General features: G+C 41.9%; 1 protein-coding gene across 2 annotated transcripts in view; it reads left to right on the forward strand.

Moving 5' to 3' along the window:
• The window catches only part of KIF5B (kinesin family member 5B), a 795,256-nt gene that overhangs the window by 87,147 nt on the left and 690,895 nt on the right, over positions 1-17,214 (forward strand). For both annotated transcript variants that reach the window (XM_078663342.1, XM_078663343.1), the window contains exon 2: positions 93-180. In XM_078663342.1, the coding sequence (XP_078519468.1) occupies positions 93-180 (88 nt within the window). The remainder of the gene's footprint in view (positions 1-92; positions 181-17,214) is intronic.

Raw genomic sequence — 17,214 nt, forward strand, 5'->3', positions numbered from 1 at the left:
TCTTAATTTATTTTATGTACATGTAACATGTTAATGTTGTGAAATTAAAAGATGGCATCATCTAAAAATACTGTTTTCTTTTTTAATTTCAGTCCAAACCATACGTTTTTGATCATGTGTTCCAGTCCAACACAACCCAAGAAAATGTTTACAATGCTTGTGCGAAAAAAATTGTCAAAGGTAAGGCCATATAAATATGATTCTTTCCCGACAAGATGTAAGTTACAGGATGATGAAATGTTTCCCCTAAGTAGTACTATTTAAATAGATTATGATATTTTATTTTGACAAACCTGGGCAGATTTATAGACTTCACAATTATCTAATGCGTTAATCGTCCTTACTGTGCATTTCTTTGTTTCAATTATAAACCAAATCCTTTTAAGCAATGAGAAAGATTTCAGCACAGAATGTTGTCTTTCTTCTGTGTCTTGCCCTTCCATCTAAGTTGGTTGCCTACACCGCACCTACTTCTTTTTCCTTGTTATACAGTGAATTAGGGCAGCATTCATGTTCTACCCATCACAACTGTTATTAAATGTGCTTCCCTACAGTTATCGTTTGTTCATGTTGGCTTATCTGTCTGTATAAGAGCAAATGATTTATTTTTGCTGTTGCTTTTTTTATGACCTGTATCTATTAAAGCGCTACAATTTATTTGTCATACCTACGAGACAGCGTGTGTGCTGCCTGTAGCGAGACAAATTGTGGCTAACCAAGAACACAGAGGGGCTTGGAAGCTGCCCATTGCTTACCATTGGTTGACCTTCCTTGTCACTCTCGTTTGCCTGCTTATTAGTGTCCCAGCTTATCAATTTTGTGTTTGTCCCTCCCATGGAGCATTGACTTTTTACATCTCTTTGAATGGCTGGCATTGCTGCTTCCACTTCTTGCTTTTCAAGCACTGCAGTTTTCTTTTGTGTTGCTCTCAGTTGCTGTACTGGTTCTCCCCACCCTAACTAAAATGAAAAAAGTAAATGTTTGTTGCATTGAGTAGGCACACGCAAGCATAGTGCACACACAAAATGATATGTATGGTAATCCAATAGATCACTAAAGCTAAACCTATTTGGTGCTCATTTAAAGAGGCCGTTTGCAATCCTTCTTGCAAGACACAACATTTTCAAACAGTCCTAATGAATGGAGAGCAGTGGATTGAAATCACCATAATTACAGTGAATACCTTTTATTTGTTTAGCATGTTGAGATGTAGGTCTTCTGAAGATCAGTTTTTTGTTACGTCTGTTTGTATGAAATGGGAAGGAGGCGAAGTATTGTAGAAACATCGGTTATTACCAGGTCTTCGTTAATTTTCGTTCCTCCACTTTTTATTTAAACAGTTTGTTTCACATTAATTCAAGTTGATATTTTATTTAGTACCACAACAGAAAAGTAAGGGTCAGTAATTAATTATTATATAGTGTTTATAGTGTACGCTATTTTAGTCTGGGGAGTGTGTGAATCATTCAGTTTGCTAGTGCCTCATCCCCTCATGGGTCAGGCCCGATATGTGCCTCTTGCTGGCTCCTCCACCTAATATTCTTTCTCCATCCCCTGCCCTCGATCTTTCTGATCCCCGGAACCACTAATTATTGTTACAACCACTTCTCAAGTGATTACGTTCAGGTAGTCAAAAATATCTTTTTCCTGCACATCTTTGACACTTTGACAATACCAGTGTTAAAAGTGGCAGAGCTTTTGCAAAGGAAATCACTAGATATTTAAAACTAAGTTGCTTGAGGATTGTACATCTGTTTTCCTAAAGTCTACCAATCATCTGACCAGTTAATCGATGTCAGTGACTATAATATGTCCATATAACACCTCTGTCCATATTACTTGGAATTGTACCACTGGGTCTGATCAGTAAAACAGTTTCTCCAGTTGACTGTAGAGAATTGCTCATAAGATTTCATTTGGCACTCACTATGCTGGAATAAAATCCTTGTCCACAGTGTCTTTGTGACTGCTGTGTTCGTATTCTAGGACTCAAGAAAGAGACTAAGGCGGAATTCTACTGTGTGGGGTATCTGTAAGTCACGCCTGGTTCTGTGGGCACAATAGGATCAACTGAATCATGAGCAGGCCTTGCAAGGTACATCCAGCATTTTAGGGACTGGCACAGATTCAGTCTGAAATGGTTATCATGTGATGCAGTAGACTGATAAAGCAAGGCAAGTGACCTACTTCCCCTACATTTAGTGCCTGATATTGGGCATTTTGACTGGCAGTCGCCTTGCATAGACCTTGAAAATCGCTGGAAGATAAGATGCCGGAAAGCTGAAGGGCCAAAGTACTCAAATACCTATAGAACTCTAAACCAGTTTTGGGTGCTGTTTTTAGCCAGAGCAGTTGGAATAACCAAACCCTGATCCTAATCTAGGCCGCCCAGCACTTCCAGTTTTGGGATGATATAAAGAGAAATCTCAAGCCTTTCCATTGCACTCAAAGCTAACGTGCTGAGCCTGGTATTTTTTATTTATTTTATCATTAATAAAACACACCCATAATCCTCAAAAGGTAGGAATATTGTAAAAATACACGGTAGAATACACTGTTTAAATTCAAAGCAAAAAGGCAAACTGATGATTATAAAATTAGCCAAGACAAATCTGTATGAGGAGGCAAGATGGCGTCCGACGGACATCTTCGCGGAGATGCTCTGTTGAGTATCCCCCTAAAGAAACGTTTTAAGGCGCCTTTGATACCTTCTGGAACGAAAATGCGAGGGAATTACTAAAACCATAAAATACGCACTAAACTCTGAAGAAAAAGTATGCGGCAGAAAAACTGGAGCTGGCAAGGAATTCTTTCACAACGGCTCTCACTCCTGTTTCTCCCCTGCCGCGAGGACTTCAACTCGGCTCAGGCTTCACTGATTCATCCTGACCTGCTTGAGTTCTTCCCGGGACAACAGGACTGCAGGAGAGTAATCAGGAGCCAGCGCGCATACCTCGCTGAACAGAAAAGTATCCAGTTTAAGCAGCGCTGCAGCCGCTAGTGAGACTATGGAAAGATCGGCACAACTCTAGGAATACTCTGTATCTGCAGTCGCATCTGCAACATCCAAGTAAGAATGACCGGTAAAGGGGCGAGAGCAGGGAAGGTGAAGAGCGCCCTAGTATCTTCTCAGTCTAGCACAACGTTGGCAATTACCCGACAAAAAAGCTGGATATTTTTGGTCAAAAGGCAAAGGTGGGGGAGAAAAAGGGGAAAGCCTTGACAAGAATTCACCGGATAAAGACACTGTTATTACGGGTACTGTTAAAAAAGGCACCGCCTGATCACATAAGTAAACTGGCGTCTCTCAACCCTTAATCACCAGCAGTATCAGCGCAGCAAGAAGGGCGGAAGACAATCTGCCAGCAGAAAGTCGGGAGACAAGTGGGATGGCCAGTCAGATTGTAGTCAGAATGACTGACTACACTTCACCTGCAGCATTGGGTGCATTACAGACTTCAGACACTCTCTCTCCTGCTGATATTGCAAACCCTCCAGTACCTGCGATTCTGGTGATAGAAGGCAGCCTAGGAGGTAATACTACTAGCTGCAGTAGTAACGTCAGTACTTTGAGTAGCAATACAAATTGAGTAGCAATACAAATACTGTTAAAGGTATCACAAGTACTGCCAGCCCTCTACCAACATCTCAAGCTGGTAACTGTGTACCGCCGGACTACATATCAAAAACGCCCGATAACCAGGACCAGTTTTATTCTCTGACAGATGAGTCAGAGATATCAGACATAAGTATTTCCTTGTCAAGCGGGGAGCTAGGCAATAAATGGTATAGCAGCCCCAACACGGACACTCAGAAAAGTAAACAGGCTACTAAAAAGCTACTTGAGAAAAAAATAGAGATCGATTTCAAAAGAATTGTGACATTTCCGACAGAGGGTGCAAGGGTTCTGAAATGGGACTACAATGACACCCCTCTTACGATATTCTCCAACTCCATTGCAGCGTCCGGGGGTTACCAAACAATCACTGGCAGCGACAAAGGGGGAGATCTTGGAGACTCAAGAAGCGAACATGCCTTGACAGATATTCTGCAATCCATCAAAAGCTTCCAGGGGAAGTCAAGGCAGATAGCCGTAGATCTCACCTGGCTGCCAAAAAAACTGCAAGGGGCAGTCAGGAAGGCCGGCAAAACCTGTGCCGAAATTGCAGATCGAATGGCCTTGGTGGAGGAAAGGAATAAACTACTATAAAAAGACGTCACCACGTTGAAAATACAGAATGATGAGCACGAGGGGGTGGTTAAAGAGCTTATGTGGAAGATGGAGGAGCAGGAAAACCGGCAGAGACGTAACAATCTCTGCTTCCTAGAAATTCCGGAAGGAGTAGAGAAAGATGACCCCAGGAAATTCATGATTGTGCTGCACAAAGGGGCTTTTCCAGAGCTACAATCATGGGACTTGGACAAAGAAATACAGCAAGCCCACAGATTCCCTCTGTCTCCCGGTAAACTCACCACGGCACCTCAACTTCCTTGTGCTATGCTTTTGTTTTTTGGTAATTTCCTACTCCGCCAAACTTTTTTTTGACTAGGCCAGACCCACAAATAAGCGGACCTTTGACTGGATAACCTTCTTCACCAGATCTGATTTTGCACACGCCATAGTGGAACGCAGGTGGAGACTCAGACAGCTTTTTGAATCGTTTCAGAAACAAGGAGCCGAGGTGTACTTACAAAACCCGGCCAGGTAAAAAATTCCATATAAAGGGGTCACACGTAGTTTTGTTTCAGAAATTCAAGCTAAAAAGTACCTAGAGGAAGTTTCGTGACATAAGTCATGAGTTCAATATGCATAATGTCGGTAATCCCTTAGGAACTTGATACTCCGGCAGATGCAATGTGTCTGGAATATAGTTTTGTAATCATTTTTAGGAACTCTTTCATCTGCTGGCTTTTTTTTTCATTTTTTTTGCCCGGATGATTATTATGGTACATATTTGTTTTTGGTGTAAGCTTCTACAGAAGGTTATATCTCTAGAGGGGGAGGCTCAGCGGGCTCACGGGGTTCTGCACGCCGGATGTTAAACTCCTGGCCCGGCCAGGTAACCTCCAAAGGTGGTGGAGGGTGGTGGGGCGGGAGAGGGAGGGGGGTGGCGGGTCAGGCAGGTTGATCAAAAGCGCAAAAAACTCAATAGACAAAACTGGTATGATGGTAATACTAAGACTCAGCGCATTCCAAACTTTGGACATATATATGGAGTATATGATGTAGTGAGATGGGATTGTTAAGAGTTTTATCGATGAATATTTGTGGCTTAAATTATATTAAAAAAAGGCAAATTGTAGCAGTAGGGTTACAGGCAAGGGGCACAATACTGTCTGTCTACAAGAAACGCACATAGAGGGTTCACAAACACACATTTTAAAAACGTTAGGGTATAAGTTGATTGTGCTAGGAGCTAGGGTGCGAGGGTTGCTATTTTAGCTAAGGGAAGTTGGTATGTTTTTAGTCACTCTAAAGCAGATAAATTTGGTCGCTGGGCGATTTACAGTATGCCAATACGGGAGCGGGCAAAAGCGATGATCCGTCGGTTTTTGATGAAATCTCAAATGAACTCACGCATTGGTCACTACCTTTACTGATTTGCGGGGACCTCAATATCAACCTTCCTAATGATTGGTCCATAAAAGATGGTTTGCATTATGTTTACCGTAAACCTAAAGTGTTTAAAGCACTGAGACAGATGTGTTATACACACGGGCTAGTGGATGGATGGCAGACCATAAAACCTAATGATCCAGGGTACACATTTTTTTCCAGTCCACATCTCACCCATGTAAAATTGGATTATATATTAGTGTCTAACTCACTTAAAACTAATTGTCAAATTGAGAAACCGCCTCGAATCCTATTTGATCATAATCTGTTAATCTGCACTGTAGAAATGAATATCGGAAATGTTACACCCAGTTCTTGGACTTTTGAGAAATTCCTGCTTTTAGACGATAATTATTGCATCCACATGAGAGAGTGGATCCCCAATTTTCTAACAGACAATATGGGGAGCACTTTAATTGAAGTAGTATGGGATGCCCTAAAAGCTAGGATTAGAGGAGAGACATTGCAATACTCCTTAAAGGCTAACAAACGGGCTAGGGAAGATATGCAGGTGCTTCAAAAAAACTTGAGGATGGCCGAGGAAGGTCTGATAAGGGTGACCATAGGAAATAATGGGCGAGAAGAACTAGCAAAAATACAAAGTCAAGTGGCAATCGTACAGGCTCTAATTACAAATATTTTTACTGACAAAGCGTTTAAAAAGGCGCTTTCTCAAAAGGAAATGCTTTACGAAGTGAACGAACAAATCGGACGCCAGCTAGTCGTACGTATGAGGCAGCAGGCCTCATCAAATTTGATTCGTGAAATTCATGATCCTCAGGGAGGCCGTATATATGACCCGGAACTCATAAGAGAAGCCTTCTGGCGATTTTATCAAGATTTGTATACGGAAGCCGGGGGAGGGGTGACCCAGCAAATATTGAAGAATACCTAGATACGATTGGTAATGATGAGGATGAAGATTTGGGTATATTAGAGGAAATCCCCAAAACGGAAGAAATTTTAAGCATAATCAAAGATTTGCTAAAAGGAAAAGCAACTGGGTTGGATAGCATCCCCTCAGAATTCTATGTATCCTTTTTAGATCAAATTAAAAACATCTTGACAGACATTATTATACATATTTTTAAAGGTGGCCAAACCCCAAAATCTTGGTCCAGGGCAAAGATAGTTATTTTTAGCAAAAAGAATAAACCTTCGGAGCAGTTAGGCTCATATCGTCCTATTACTCTTAATAATACGGACTCAAAATATATTCGAAAGTTTTGGCCAACAGAATTGCTCCCATTATCCATAAGGTGATTGCTAAAAGCCAACATGGCTTTGTCCCAGGTAGATCTACTATTAACCACGTTCAGAGAGTGATCACTTTATTTGATGGCATGGATGATACAGGAGACCCTATGGCGCTGGTTCTGCTTGATGCAGAGAAAGCCTTCGATAGGGTCTCCTGGCAATTCCTGAGGGCCGCAATGTCTAGAGTTGGTATAAAGAAAGGTTATATACAGGCAGTCCAAAAACTGTATGTTAATCCTAGGGCGGTAGTTATGGTAAATGGTAGCTTAACTAAAGAACTGATAATATCGTGTGGAACACGGCAGGGCTGCCCTTGCTCGCTGCTGCTTTTCGCAATTTACATAGACCCTTTAATTTATAGATTAGAAGGGAATAGAGAAATTGAACCCATATGGTGACAGGATTATTCCACTAAATCCTTGGCGTACGCGGATGATATCGCTATTGTAACACCTGATCCTATCACAGCCTTGAATGCTATTGAAACTGAGGCTAACCAATTTGGATTAGTGTCCGATACACACTCAACAAAGGAAAAACTCAGAATTTTTTTAATAAGAAAAGCGAAATGAGGGATTCCTGAGTTGTAGAAAAAGCTACTTATTTAGGAGTTTGCATCTCATCGAATCTTGAAAATCTGGTTAATCTAAAGCTCAAACCTATGACAGACTCAATGCAGAAAGACCTCCAACACCTAAACAATTTACACCTCTCTATTATTGGTAGAGTTAATGCAGTTAAAATGGTCTTTTTCCCCAAAAATCTGTATCTGTTCAGAGCGATATGCCTAGAATTTTCAACTTCTTGGTTTAAATCAATAGAACGTATATTTTCAAGTTTTATCTGGGTATACTCACAACCCCGACGGGCCTATAAATTCCTTACTCTCCCTAAGGATAGAGGCGGATTAGCTCTCGCAATTTTAAAGGCTTATTACTGGGCATCCATGCTATTATATAGTAGAGAGTTATTACAGAACAACAGGGAATTGGAGGGGGGTGGCTGTATGCCATCCATCTTTCAATTAATTTTAGGCTGTAAGAGTAGAGGATATCTTTGGCGACATTTGCACGACAGCTATCACAAGAAGGTTAAATTAAAAACGTTATATAGTGGATTTAAGGTATGGAAGGCGGTTCGAAAAATGCTTGGTATAGGGCGACTGTCTTTCTACACTCCCTTAAAGGATATTCCAATTCTCCCGGAATTTTTTAGCTACAGATGTATACACAAATGGAATGACGTGGGAATTGTCCAGATAGGCTGCCTCCTCTCCTCTGCAGGGATTCAATCCTTTGAAGAACTGGCAGGACTTTTTCAAGTACCTCCAAATTAGAGACTTTTTGTCACGAAAGGTGGGGGGCATGGTTTTGTTTGAAAAAGTCGAAATAGTAGAAATACTAATTCACGTTGAAAAAAGCACTATTGGGGGGATTTATTCTCTTATTAATGCATTGTTTCCGGATGATATGGAGAAAACCTCACAGAAATGGCAGGAAAAAGTTGGTGTGACGAGTTTAACTATGCTTATTTAATGTCACAAACAATCCTCATGTCAATAAAACTGCAAGCAGAATTTTTTTAAAACCTGCGTTTTTTCTTTTTTATATTATACCCCCGACAAAATAGCTAAATGGGGAACGGCAAGGGCACGTGCTGTCCAAGATGTATGCTATATAATGCTGACTGTGTACACATTTCTTTGTACTTGCGCAGAATTAGCATCTATATAGCAAGAGATAGGGACATTTTTTACCGCAGTACTCCAAAGCACAATAGTATTAACTAGTGATGTCATTTTATTAGGGGCGGTGGATCCTAGCAATGCTAGAGTAGGCCATGAACTCATCTTTATTGCTATGGCTGTCTTCAGGCTGTGTACAGCCTCAGCGAGGCTGGACGCTAACGCTCCGTCGTTGCAACAATGGCTAGTCAGGCTACTAGCCATTTCTAATATAGAGATTGACATTTATAAACGGAAGGGCAGGAAGCGACGTAAAAGAGGGTTAAAAATCTGGACCCCTCTAATAGAGTGGTGTCAACCTCAAGGCTGTACTTAGTTGAGTACCAATGATTAATGGGAATGCAGTTGTGGGTGTTTTTCATTTTTGGGAAATTAATGTATTCTGGAATCGGTGTTCCCTAAAGTTATGATTTAGTGTGAATAATGAAATTGTATGTATACTTGCCTGACCGGGAAGGGTGGCGGTGAGAGCGGGTGGGGGGTGAAAATTGCTGTTATAAACTGAATAAAGAGATTTAAAAAAAAAAAAAAAGACCAATCTGTATCATAAAGAACTGCAAACATTAGCATAACTAACAGGTCTGACATTGGCTGCAACTCTATTGGTTTGGCCAGTTTTGATTTATCATGGTTTTTGTTTTGTAAAATATTCTTGTTGGACTGTTTTGGGGGCTTTGGTCTAAAAAGCACACATTGCCATTGTAGTCTATGCAATGAGGGGACCTACTTTGTGTGCGGATGTACTTCTTATGAAAGAAAGAGCAGAGTGCTATTATTCACAATGAATTTAGCCAATGGCTGAAGTGGACTGACACCTTCCCCTGTGCTGGGTGTTAACTTAAGCAGAAAAAAATGTCAATGTTGCTACAGCAGAACAGTGGATACAGAGGGCTGTCTCAAAGCTCCTCTGAGTATATCATATAATGTTAGTTAACTCAAAAGATCTTTACTAACGACAGACCTAAAAAAGCATGCAGAACAAAAGTGCTAAGAATTAGCTTGAAATAGACCATTACAAGAATGTGTTTTAGAGCCTTAAGAAAATATAGGAGGGTATAGAGCTTGTTCATTATGACTAGAAAGAGTGCCAAAACCGCTGTTTAGTGGCCTGTTGAAAAAGGCATGAGCAGAAACTTTTACATGGCGTTATTTAGGGATTGCAGTGCAAATTATATCCCAATTCTTAGCAGACCTGGAAACTCTGGTCACCCTAATTGTCTCTAGATATAATGGGATGAAGTGGACAAAAGAGGGGAGTGAAATGGCCAAGTGTTGTCAAGGTGCGGCTTCATCTTTTATATTGAATTATTTGTATTAAAAGTAATCATCGAAATATAAAAAAAATGACCGACTTCGAATTTGAAAGGGAGAATTAATTCTTTAATGCAGCTGTACAGGAAACGAAAATCTGCCATAACCAATAAAGACTAAATCCTTTTCAGAAAGAATAGCTGAAAACCGGCTTGTACCAGTTTAGAAATGTGAGTTTCCAAACAAAAATAAGAATCCACAGTTAAAGCATCTGGTGCAGGAGTATAAGAAATACAGGGAAGTGTAGAAAACCCACAATGGTTTGGGTGGAGGAGGAAGGCAAGTATCTAAACAGAAAAACTATGTTATGGATTTCATTTGAATGAGCAGAGTCACTATGCCAGTCCCGTAGGTAATTTGAGTCTCCGGTACAGACCACCTAACAGTACAAGTTAGAGTACTTTCCATAGTGGCGCAAGAATGTGTTTGTGTCCAGCACCTTATCTTTCAGCACCTCAGTATAGGCATTAGAGTGTGGATGAAAGCATGGAGATATGGAGAGCCTTAATCTGCTGGGCAAATGATTGGATTTGGTGACTTGAACTGGGTGCATACTAAAACAAGCATTTGCAATGCAATAGGTCTCGCATTAGGAAAGTTTGAGCTATTGGTATTGTAAATGACACCTTTTTAATTTGTGTTGGTTTTGAAAATAGCGAAATTAATAGCTTTGTCATTTACAATGCCAAAAGTTTTAACTTTCGCAAATGGGACACCTATAGCATTTGTAATGCAATATGTGTTGTATTTACGTGACTTCGATGTATTTATTTTGCAAATAAAAATGGCTTTCATTTTTTTGAATAATTAATACTTGAATAAAAGTTATTGTAATTTATAATGGCAATAGCTTTTGTAAATAACTTTTGTGAAGATTATGTTCATTGTATTTTATTGTGACGAAAATCCAAGAACAGAAGCGAAATATTAAAAAAAAATTGTGACATTTGTAATAAAGTTTGAAACATTGAGAAAACATATTTGAACTAGTTGTTGTTGAATGGCTGCACAGATTGATGCTGTGGTGGTGCCGAGTGATGTTGTGGTGGCGACGAGGGATGCTGTGGCGTTCAGTGATGCTGTGATAGCGCATAGTGATGTTGCGGTGCCCCTGAGTGATGCTGTGGTGGTGCTGAATGATGCTATGGTGATGCGATAGAGTGAGTGCGATAGATAGACAGATAGATAAAGTGTATCTATGTTGCATTGAGTAGAGTGTAAGTATGAGGTGTGTAATTATGTGGCACTGAGTGGCAATATGGGGTGTAATCATGTAGTATATAATCATATGGCACTGAGTGGTATTGTTCAGAGTGTTTGTTGCATTGAGTGTAGTGTAATTATGTAGCATATCATTTTGTGGCACTGAGTGTATGTTGCATTGAGTGCTGTGTAATTATGTGACACCGAGTGGGATTTCGAGTGTATGTTGCATTGAGTGCAGTGTAATTATGTGGCGTGTGAGGGTGCGCAGAGTGTGAGGGTGCAGTGTGTGCAGTGTGTGTGAGGGTGAAGTGTGTGCAGTGTGTGTGTGAGTGCAGTATGTGCAGTGTGTGTGACGGTGCGGTGTGTGCGAGGGTGCAGTGTGTGCGAGGGTGCGGTGTGTGCGAGGGTGCAGTGTGTGCAGTGTGTGTGAGGGTGCAGTGTGAGTATGTGCAGTGTGTGTGTGAGGGTGCAGTGTGTGTGTGAGGGTGCAGTGTGTGTGAGGGTGCAGTGTATGAGAGGGTGCAGTGTGTACAGTGTGTGTGAGGGTGCAGTGTGTGCAGTGTGTGTGTGTGTGTGTGTGTGTGAAGTGCCCACTATGAACTAAATGTATGCAAGCACAGGTGTACAGGATCTGGTAGTCCACAAGGCATGACTCTTTGTCACAGAGAGGTCACTAATCTAGGTAGGGGTGAGGCCAGTTTGCCAACAATTAATCATGCTTGGGCCCTAGAGAGCACACACGCCTGAACTGGAGAGTCGTGATTCAGCACATGAAGGAGGATTTTCAAGGGGGATGACTGTTCTTGTGTGGGCTAGACCTCCTGAAGTGCAAAGTGCTTTTAGAAACTCAGAAGCCTCCTACCCTCTGAATACCTGCGAGTTCTAGGAAACACAAGCGCACTGTTTGCCTCGTCTTCTACTAATGGCACATTTCATACAGATCTTAGACCTGCTAACCTGTATGTAAAATGTCACTGTGTGAAGAGGGAGGGGGGCAGAGCTTCCTGGCGAGATCTCCTTAAGAGACAATCTGTCCTGCACCAAGCGCCCCACCTCTAACCACACAAAAAAAAGAAAAAAAGTACGTACCGGCAGCGCAAGGGGCTTGTAAATAAGCCCCTAGTATTTTGGTGTTCATGAACAGGTGTAGTTGCGCCAGTAAGAACCTCGGTGTGCCGAGCTCCCACTGAGGAGCGCTGCGCGTGACCTTAAGGCTACAGGCTAGCCTCCCTGCAACTTATAACACAGAGCTGGGTACAAATGTCCACCATCTGCATGAACTGAACTCAGCCTTTCTTTATTAATGGTTGATAAAAGGAGTACCACTGAGGAGGAGGGTACTTCCCATCAGCACTCTAAATTGGCTCAACCTTTCTTTCTTTGCTTTTAATTATTATTATTATTGTGTTTTTTTGCAGTTTTATATAGCTTAAACTTTGCACAATGGCATTAGCGCGCTTTATATGAGAACCAGATTCTGTTACACGTTTTTGGGCAGAATGAGATTAAATAATTTGCCCAGAATCACGGGATCATGAGGCGAAATGGGGACTCCAGCCTGGTTCCCCAGTTCCAAGCTGGAGGCTCTGGAAATGAGAGCCATTCATTTGGCTAGTAGCTCCCGTCTATAAAAACAACGGGGTTGACCCTGTGTCCCTCAGAACCTGGGTAATCAATGATTAAATAAAATTGGTTCTGTCGGGTTCGAACAACAGTAATTGATCCAAAATGCCTTTTTGTGCAATTTTCAAACAAGAAACAACACCCCCTCTGAAAAAGAGAAATAAAGACAGGTCCTTACAATAAATGAAAAGAAAACCTGTGTATTACTTTATATTATCTTTATATATTTCTCCGAGTCAAAAATCGTTTCTATACATGCTATACAATGACTGTCAATATATCAAATATAGTGCAAAAATAGTGACAATAGTGAATAGTGAGCACGTGTCAAAGACAATATATACACAATAGTAATAAATTCCAAAATAGAAAAATTATACAAATATATACAAATTCTTATTTCGTAAAGGCCATCCGCTGATATAATTTTCCAGAACCCTATATTTTTCTTGAAGAAGCTGTTTGCAGCTGTTTCTTGAGCAGACGAGCCGGTCAAGCATAGCGTGACCTCGCTAAAATACTTCACGACTAAAGGACTTCGTGCCATTTGATTACATGTGACTTACATGCATTTGGAGGTTAGGACTGTCGTGCCCTGTATATCTGTCTTGAGAAAGACCCGCCGCGACCTTAAATATTGGCGCCCTAAGGGTCGAAACGTCGACATCATTCCACAGGCCTCATAAATCTAGAGCTCCACTGAATTGAAAGAAAAATATAGGGTTCTTGAAAATTATATCAGCGGATGGCCTTTGCGAAATAAGAATTTGTATATATTTGTATAATTTTTCTATTTTGGAATTTATTACTATTGTGTATATATTGTCTTTGACACGTGCTCACTATTCACTATTGTCACTATTTTTGCACTATATTTGATATATTGACTGTCATTGTATGGCATGTATAGAAACGATTTTTGACTTGAAGAAATATATAAAGATAATATAAAGTAATACACAGGTTTTCTTTTCATTTATTGTAAGGACCTGTCTTTATTTCTCTTTTTCAGAGGGGGTGTTGTTTCTTGTTTGAAAATTGCACAAAAAGGCATTTTGGATCAATTACTGTAGTAACTCCCGTCAGCACGCTGAACCGGCTCAATCTTTATTTAAGTGTTGATGAAATGAGTACCATTGAGCTGGCTAATAACGAGCATCAGCACGCTGAACTGGTTCAATCTTTAATTAAGTGTTGATGAAATGAGTATCATTGAGCTGGCTAATAACGAGCATCAGCACGCTGAACTGGTTCAATCTTTATTTAAGTGTTGATGAAATGAGTACCATTGAGATGGCTAATGACGAGCATCAGCACGCTGAACTGGTTCAATCTTTATTTAAGTGTTGATGAAATGAGTACCATTGAGCTGGCTAATGACGAGCATCAGCACGCTGAACCGGCTCAATCTTTATTTTCAGGTTGATGAAATGAGGGCCATTGAGCCGGGTTTTAAAGCTCATCGGCACGGTAAACCGGTTCAATCTTTATTTACGGGTTGATGAAATGGACCATTGAGCTGGCTAACAACGGTCATCAGCATGCTGAATAGACTCGCTATTTCTAATTTACCTGTTGCTAAAACGAGTCCCACTGAGTTGAGTAGCAGTGCTCCTGAGCACTTTGAGTAGATTCCGTGTGTCTATAGTTACAGGATGATGAGAGGAGTACCAGTGGGCTGGTTAGTAATGATAATCAGCATGCACAGATAACTTAGTCTTTCTTTATTTAAAGGGTGATGAAACGAGAAGCATTGATGTAGGTAGCAACACCCTCGGCACGGCCGCTGAACTGAAGGCTGTGATTGGTCAGGACCGTCGGGATGCTAGCGCTCACTACTTTTGTTTGGTCTATGAAAGCAAAGCATGCAGGTCGGATATAAAGCGGATGGGACAGTTTCCCTGTTTCTACATCTGTGTTTGGGCGAGAGTAGGGGCGGGCATTGATGGCCTCGTTGCTCACATTCTGTGGGGTGTTAACCACTGTTAATGGCCCTTCCCTATATTATGCGTTCTCTTTTTAGGTCTCGCCTGTCGATGCGCATGCGCATCGAGCAAGCGAGACTATAGGGGCTCATCGACTCTTTATCTAACTTGCAAGGAATCGTGGCGATTCCTTGCAGTGCCCGTGACTTTTAAGCTCAATGCGCATGTGCATTGAGCTTAAAAGCGCGTGCACAGCCGCCCGCATTCCTCCGACACCTTTGAAGTGAAGCTTAGCTTCACTTCAAAGGCCCGGCTTCTTCACACCCACATGCCGCTCTGCCCCGCTCCGCCCCCTCCCCTGAGTCATCCTGCCTGCCCCTTCCCGCCGTGTCGCATTTCTCCTCCCCCCTCCCCTCTCTTCCCTCCGTCTTGTTTCTTTTGGCGATGTTCTTGTGTTCAAAAGCGGTCTTCACAAGCCTTTAGCATAAGTACACGGTCTGAATTCCATCGCCGGATCTGAAACGTTGACAGTGTCAGGGGTTAGCTAACACCACTCTCCGTCCGTCTACTAATGGTTATGTAAAACTACAATTTCATTTAATGTATCGCCTCACACAGCAGTCCAGTCCTGCTGTTTCTATACGCTGTAAATCATATGTTACTGTTAACCAGCTTAATAGTAATCGACTCAGGAGAATGGCAGCCAGCCTCGTCAGGATTCGAACTCAGGACTTGCAGATGCACCACATGCTTCAGAACGGGCATTCCCCTCACTGAACATCCCAGAGAGGTTTCGGACCAGTAATCCGTTTGCAACCAACACTCCCACACCGAGTGGTCTTAGTCAAACGTTGTGTAGAATGTCAGCCATGCTTTCTTGTGTAGGTCGGACAGAGGCAGTGAACTGAACCCAGCCCGCCTATCATGAGCATAAGTTGTTGGTACTCTGGTCGGTGCAGTGTTTCTCCTGCGCCCCCCTTCCTAGCTCAGGGTGACGGGGTTAAAGAGCTTCGAGTCGGGCTGAATGCAAGGACTGAACAGGATATTGCGCAGCCTGCTGTTCAGGACGTTTCCTCGGATTCCGCCTTTTGTTTGATTCAGCTGGGCTGAGATTTTCCAGAAGTGTCCCCGACCTTAAGATATCTCTGGGTTGCTGACCCTCCCATTCAAAACATCATTAGCGCTCTGTCGATGCTTAGAGTTCAGTCAGCTGGATTTATTTGCAGTTAGTATTTTATTTATTGAATAACATGTTATTCTCTATTTCTTATGCGGCCTTTGATTCAGGGTTGTAAAATCCTATGCAGGTATAAACGTATTTTCATAATGGCGTTGGGGCTTGTCAGTGAGTGGCACTTGGGTAAAGCGCTGGAAACTGAACAGTACGTAGGTTAAACAAACCTGCTTTTGTAACGCTGCTCCATAGGTATGGGAAGACGTTAAGTACATGTACTTCCGTTCACTGTGATGGGGGTGCTCCAGTGAACGTGCCTCGCATCTAATCGCGTGTTTGTGTCTATCCCACGCAAGGTCTGCCCCATCCATATTTCCATAAACTTGCGGTGTGTCGTCATTTTTCTGGCGTATTGGTACATGGTCGCAGCGTGCGGTTGTGGTCTGCCTCATAGTACTTTGGTGGTGACAGTCCCCAAAAGCATGCAACCCTGTCCCTGGTAGCCGCTCCTCCGCACCTAGAAATGACACTTGCGTGAACCTAGAGTGGCTTAGTTTTGGGGAGCGTGACCTGAGCATATGCCAAGCATGCTTGCTGGACCTGAAGGAATCCTCGTAAACATGAAACCTTTCCTTCACCGAATTCAGTCAGTAATAGTACTGTGTACATATGTATATAATCTACTTCACTTGTTGCGTCCGATTGTTAGTGACTTTAGATACACGTTATGAGTTGTACCCGTGTGCTGCTAATAAGTTGAACACTGAGACTCTTTCCCACAAGCCTATCCTCAAACTCCCATGATCACTCAACAGCAACACTCCACATCACACCTCGCTTGTTTGAACAAATAAAAATATCCTCAAGCCAGTGTATTTCTTATTTATGCGCCCTCCTTTTTACTTGTTTTGAATCTCCCAAAGGGACAACAATTGAGTGTTATTGTTCTCCTTGTTTTGAATCTCCAAAGGGAACATTTATTGAGTGTTATAGGGGCGTTCCTTTCTAACCTCTGCTACTGCCCTGTGGCTTTTGAAGGAAATGGTGTCTTAACAGTTAAACGAGGCAGACAAGTAGTGAGGCTGTTATTGTATGTACATAACGTGATGTATAGGCTCCGGATGGCAAAACCTAACTTGACCTGAAAATACACCCTGACTTTTGGAAGTTAAATATGTCTGCCGATCAGTTTTATTCCAGGATGCTTGAAACGTAATGCTCCTAATATTTCTAAACTGATGCGTGGGAAGCAGCGTTTGGATCACTTATGTACTTTGCACAGATTACGCTGTCGTATGTGTGCCTTGCCTGCACTTTTAGAGTATTAAAGGGCTAACTAGCTGGCATGTGAGATGCA

The sequence above is a fragment of the Lissotriton helveticus genome, chromosome 10 (genome assembly GCF_964261635.1).
Source record: "Lissotriton helveticus chromosome 10, aLisHel1.1, whole genome shotgun sequence".
Lineage (NCBI taxonomy): Eukaryota > Metazoa > Chordata > Amphibia > Caudata > Salamandridae > Lissotriton > Lissotriton helveticus.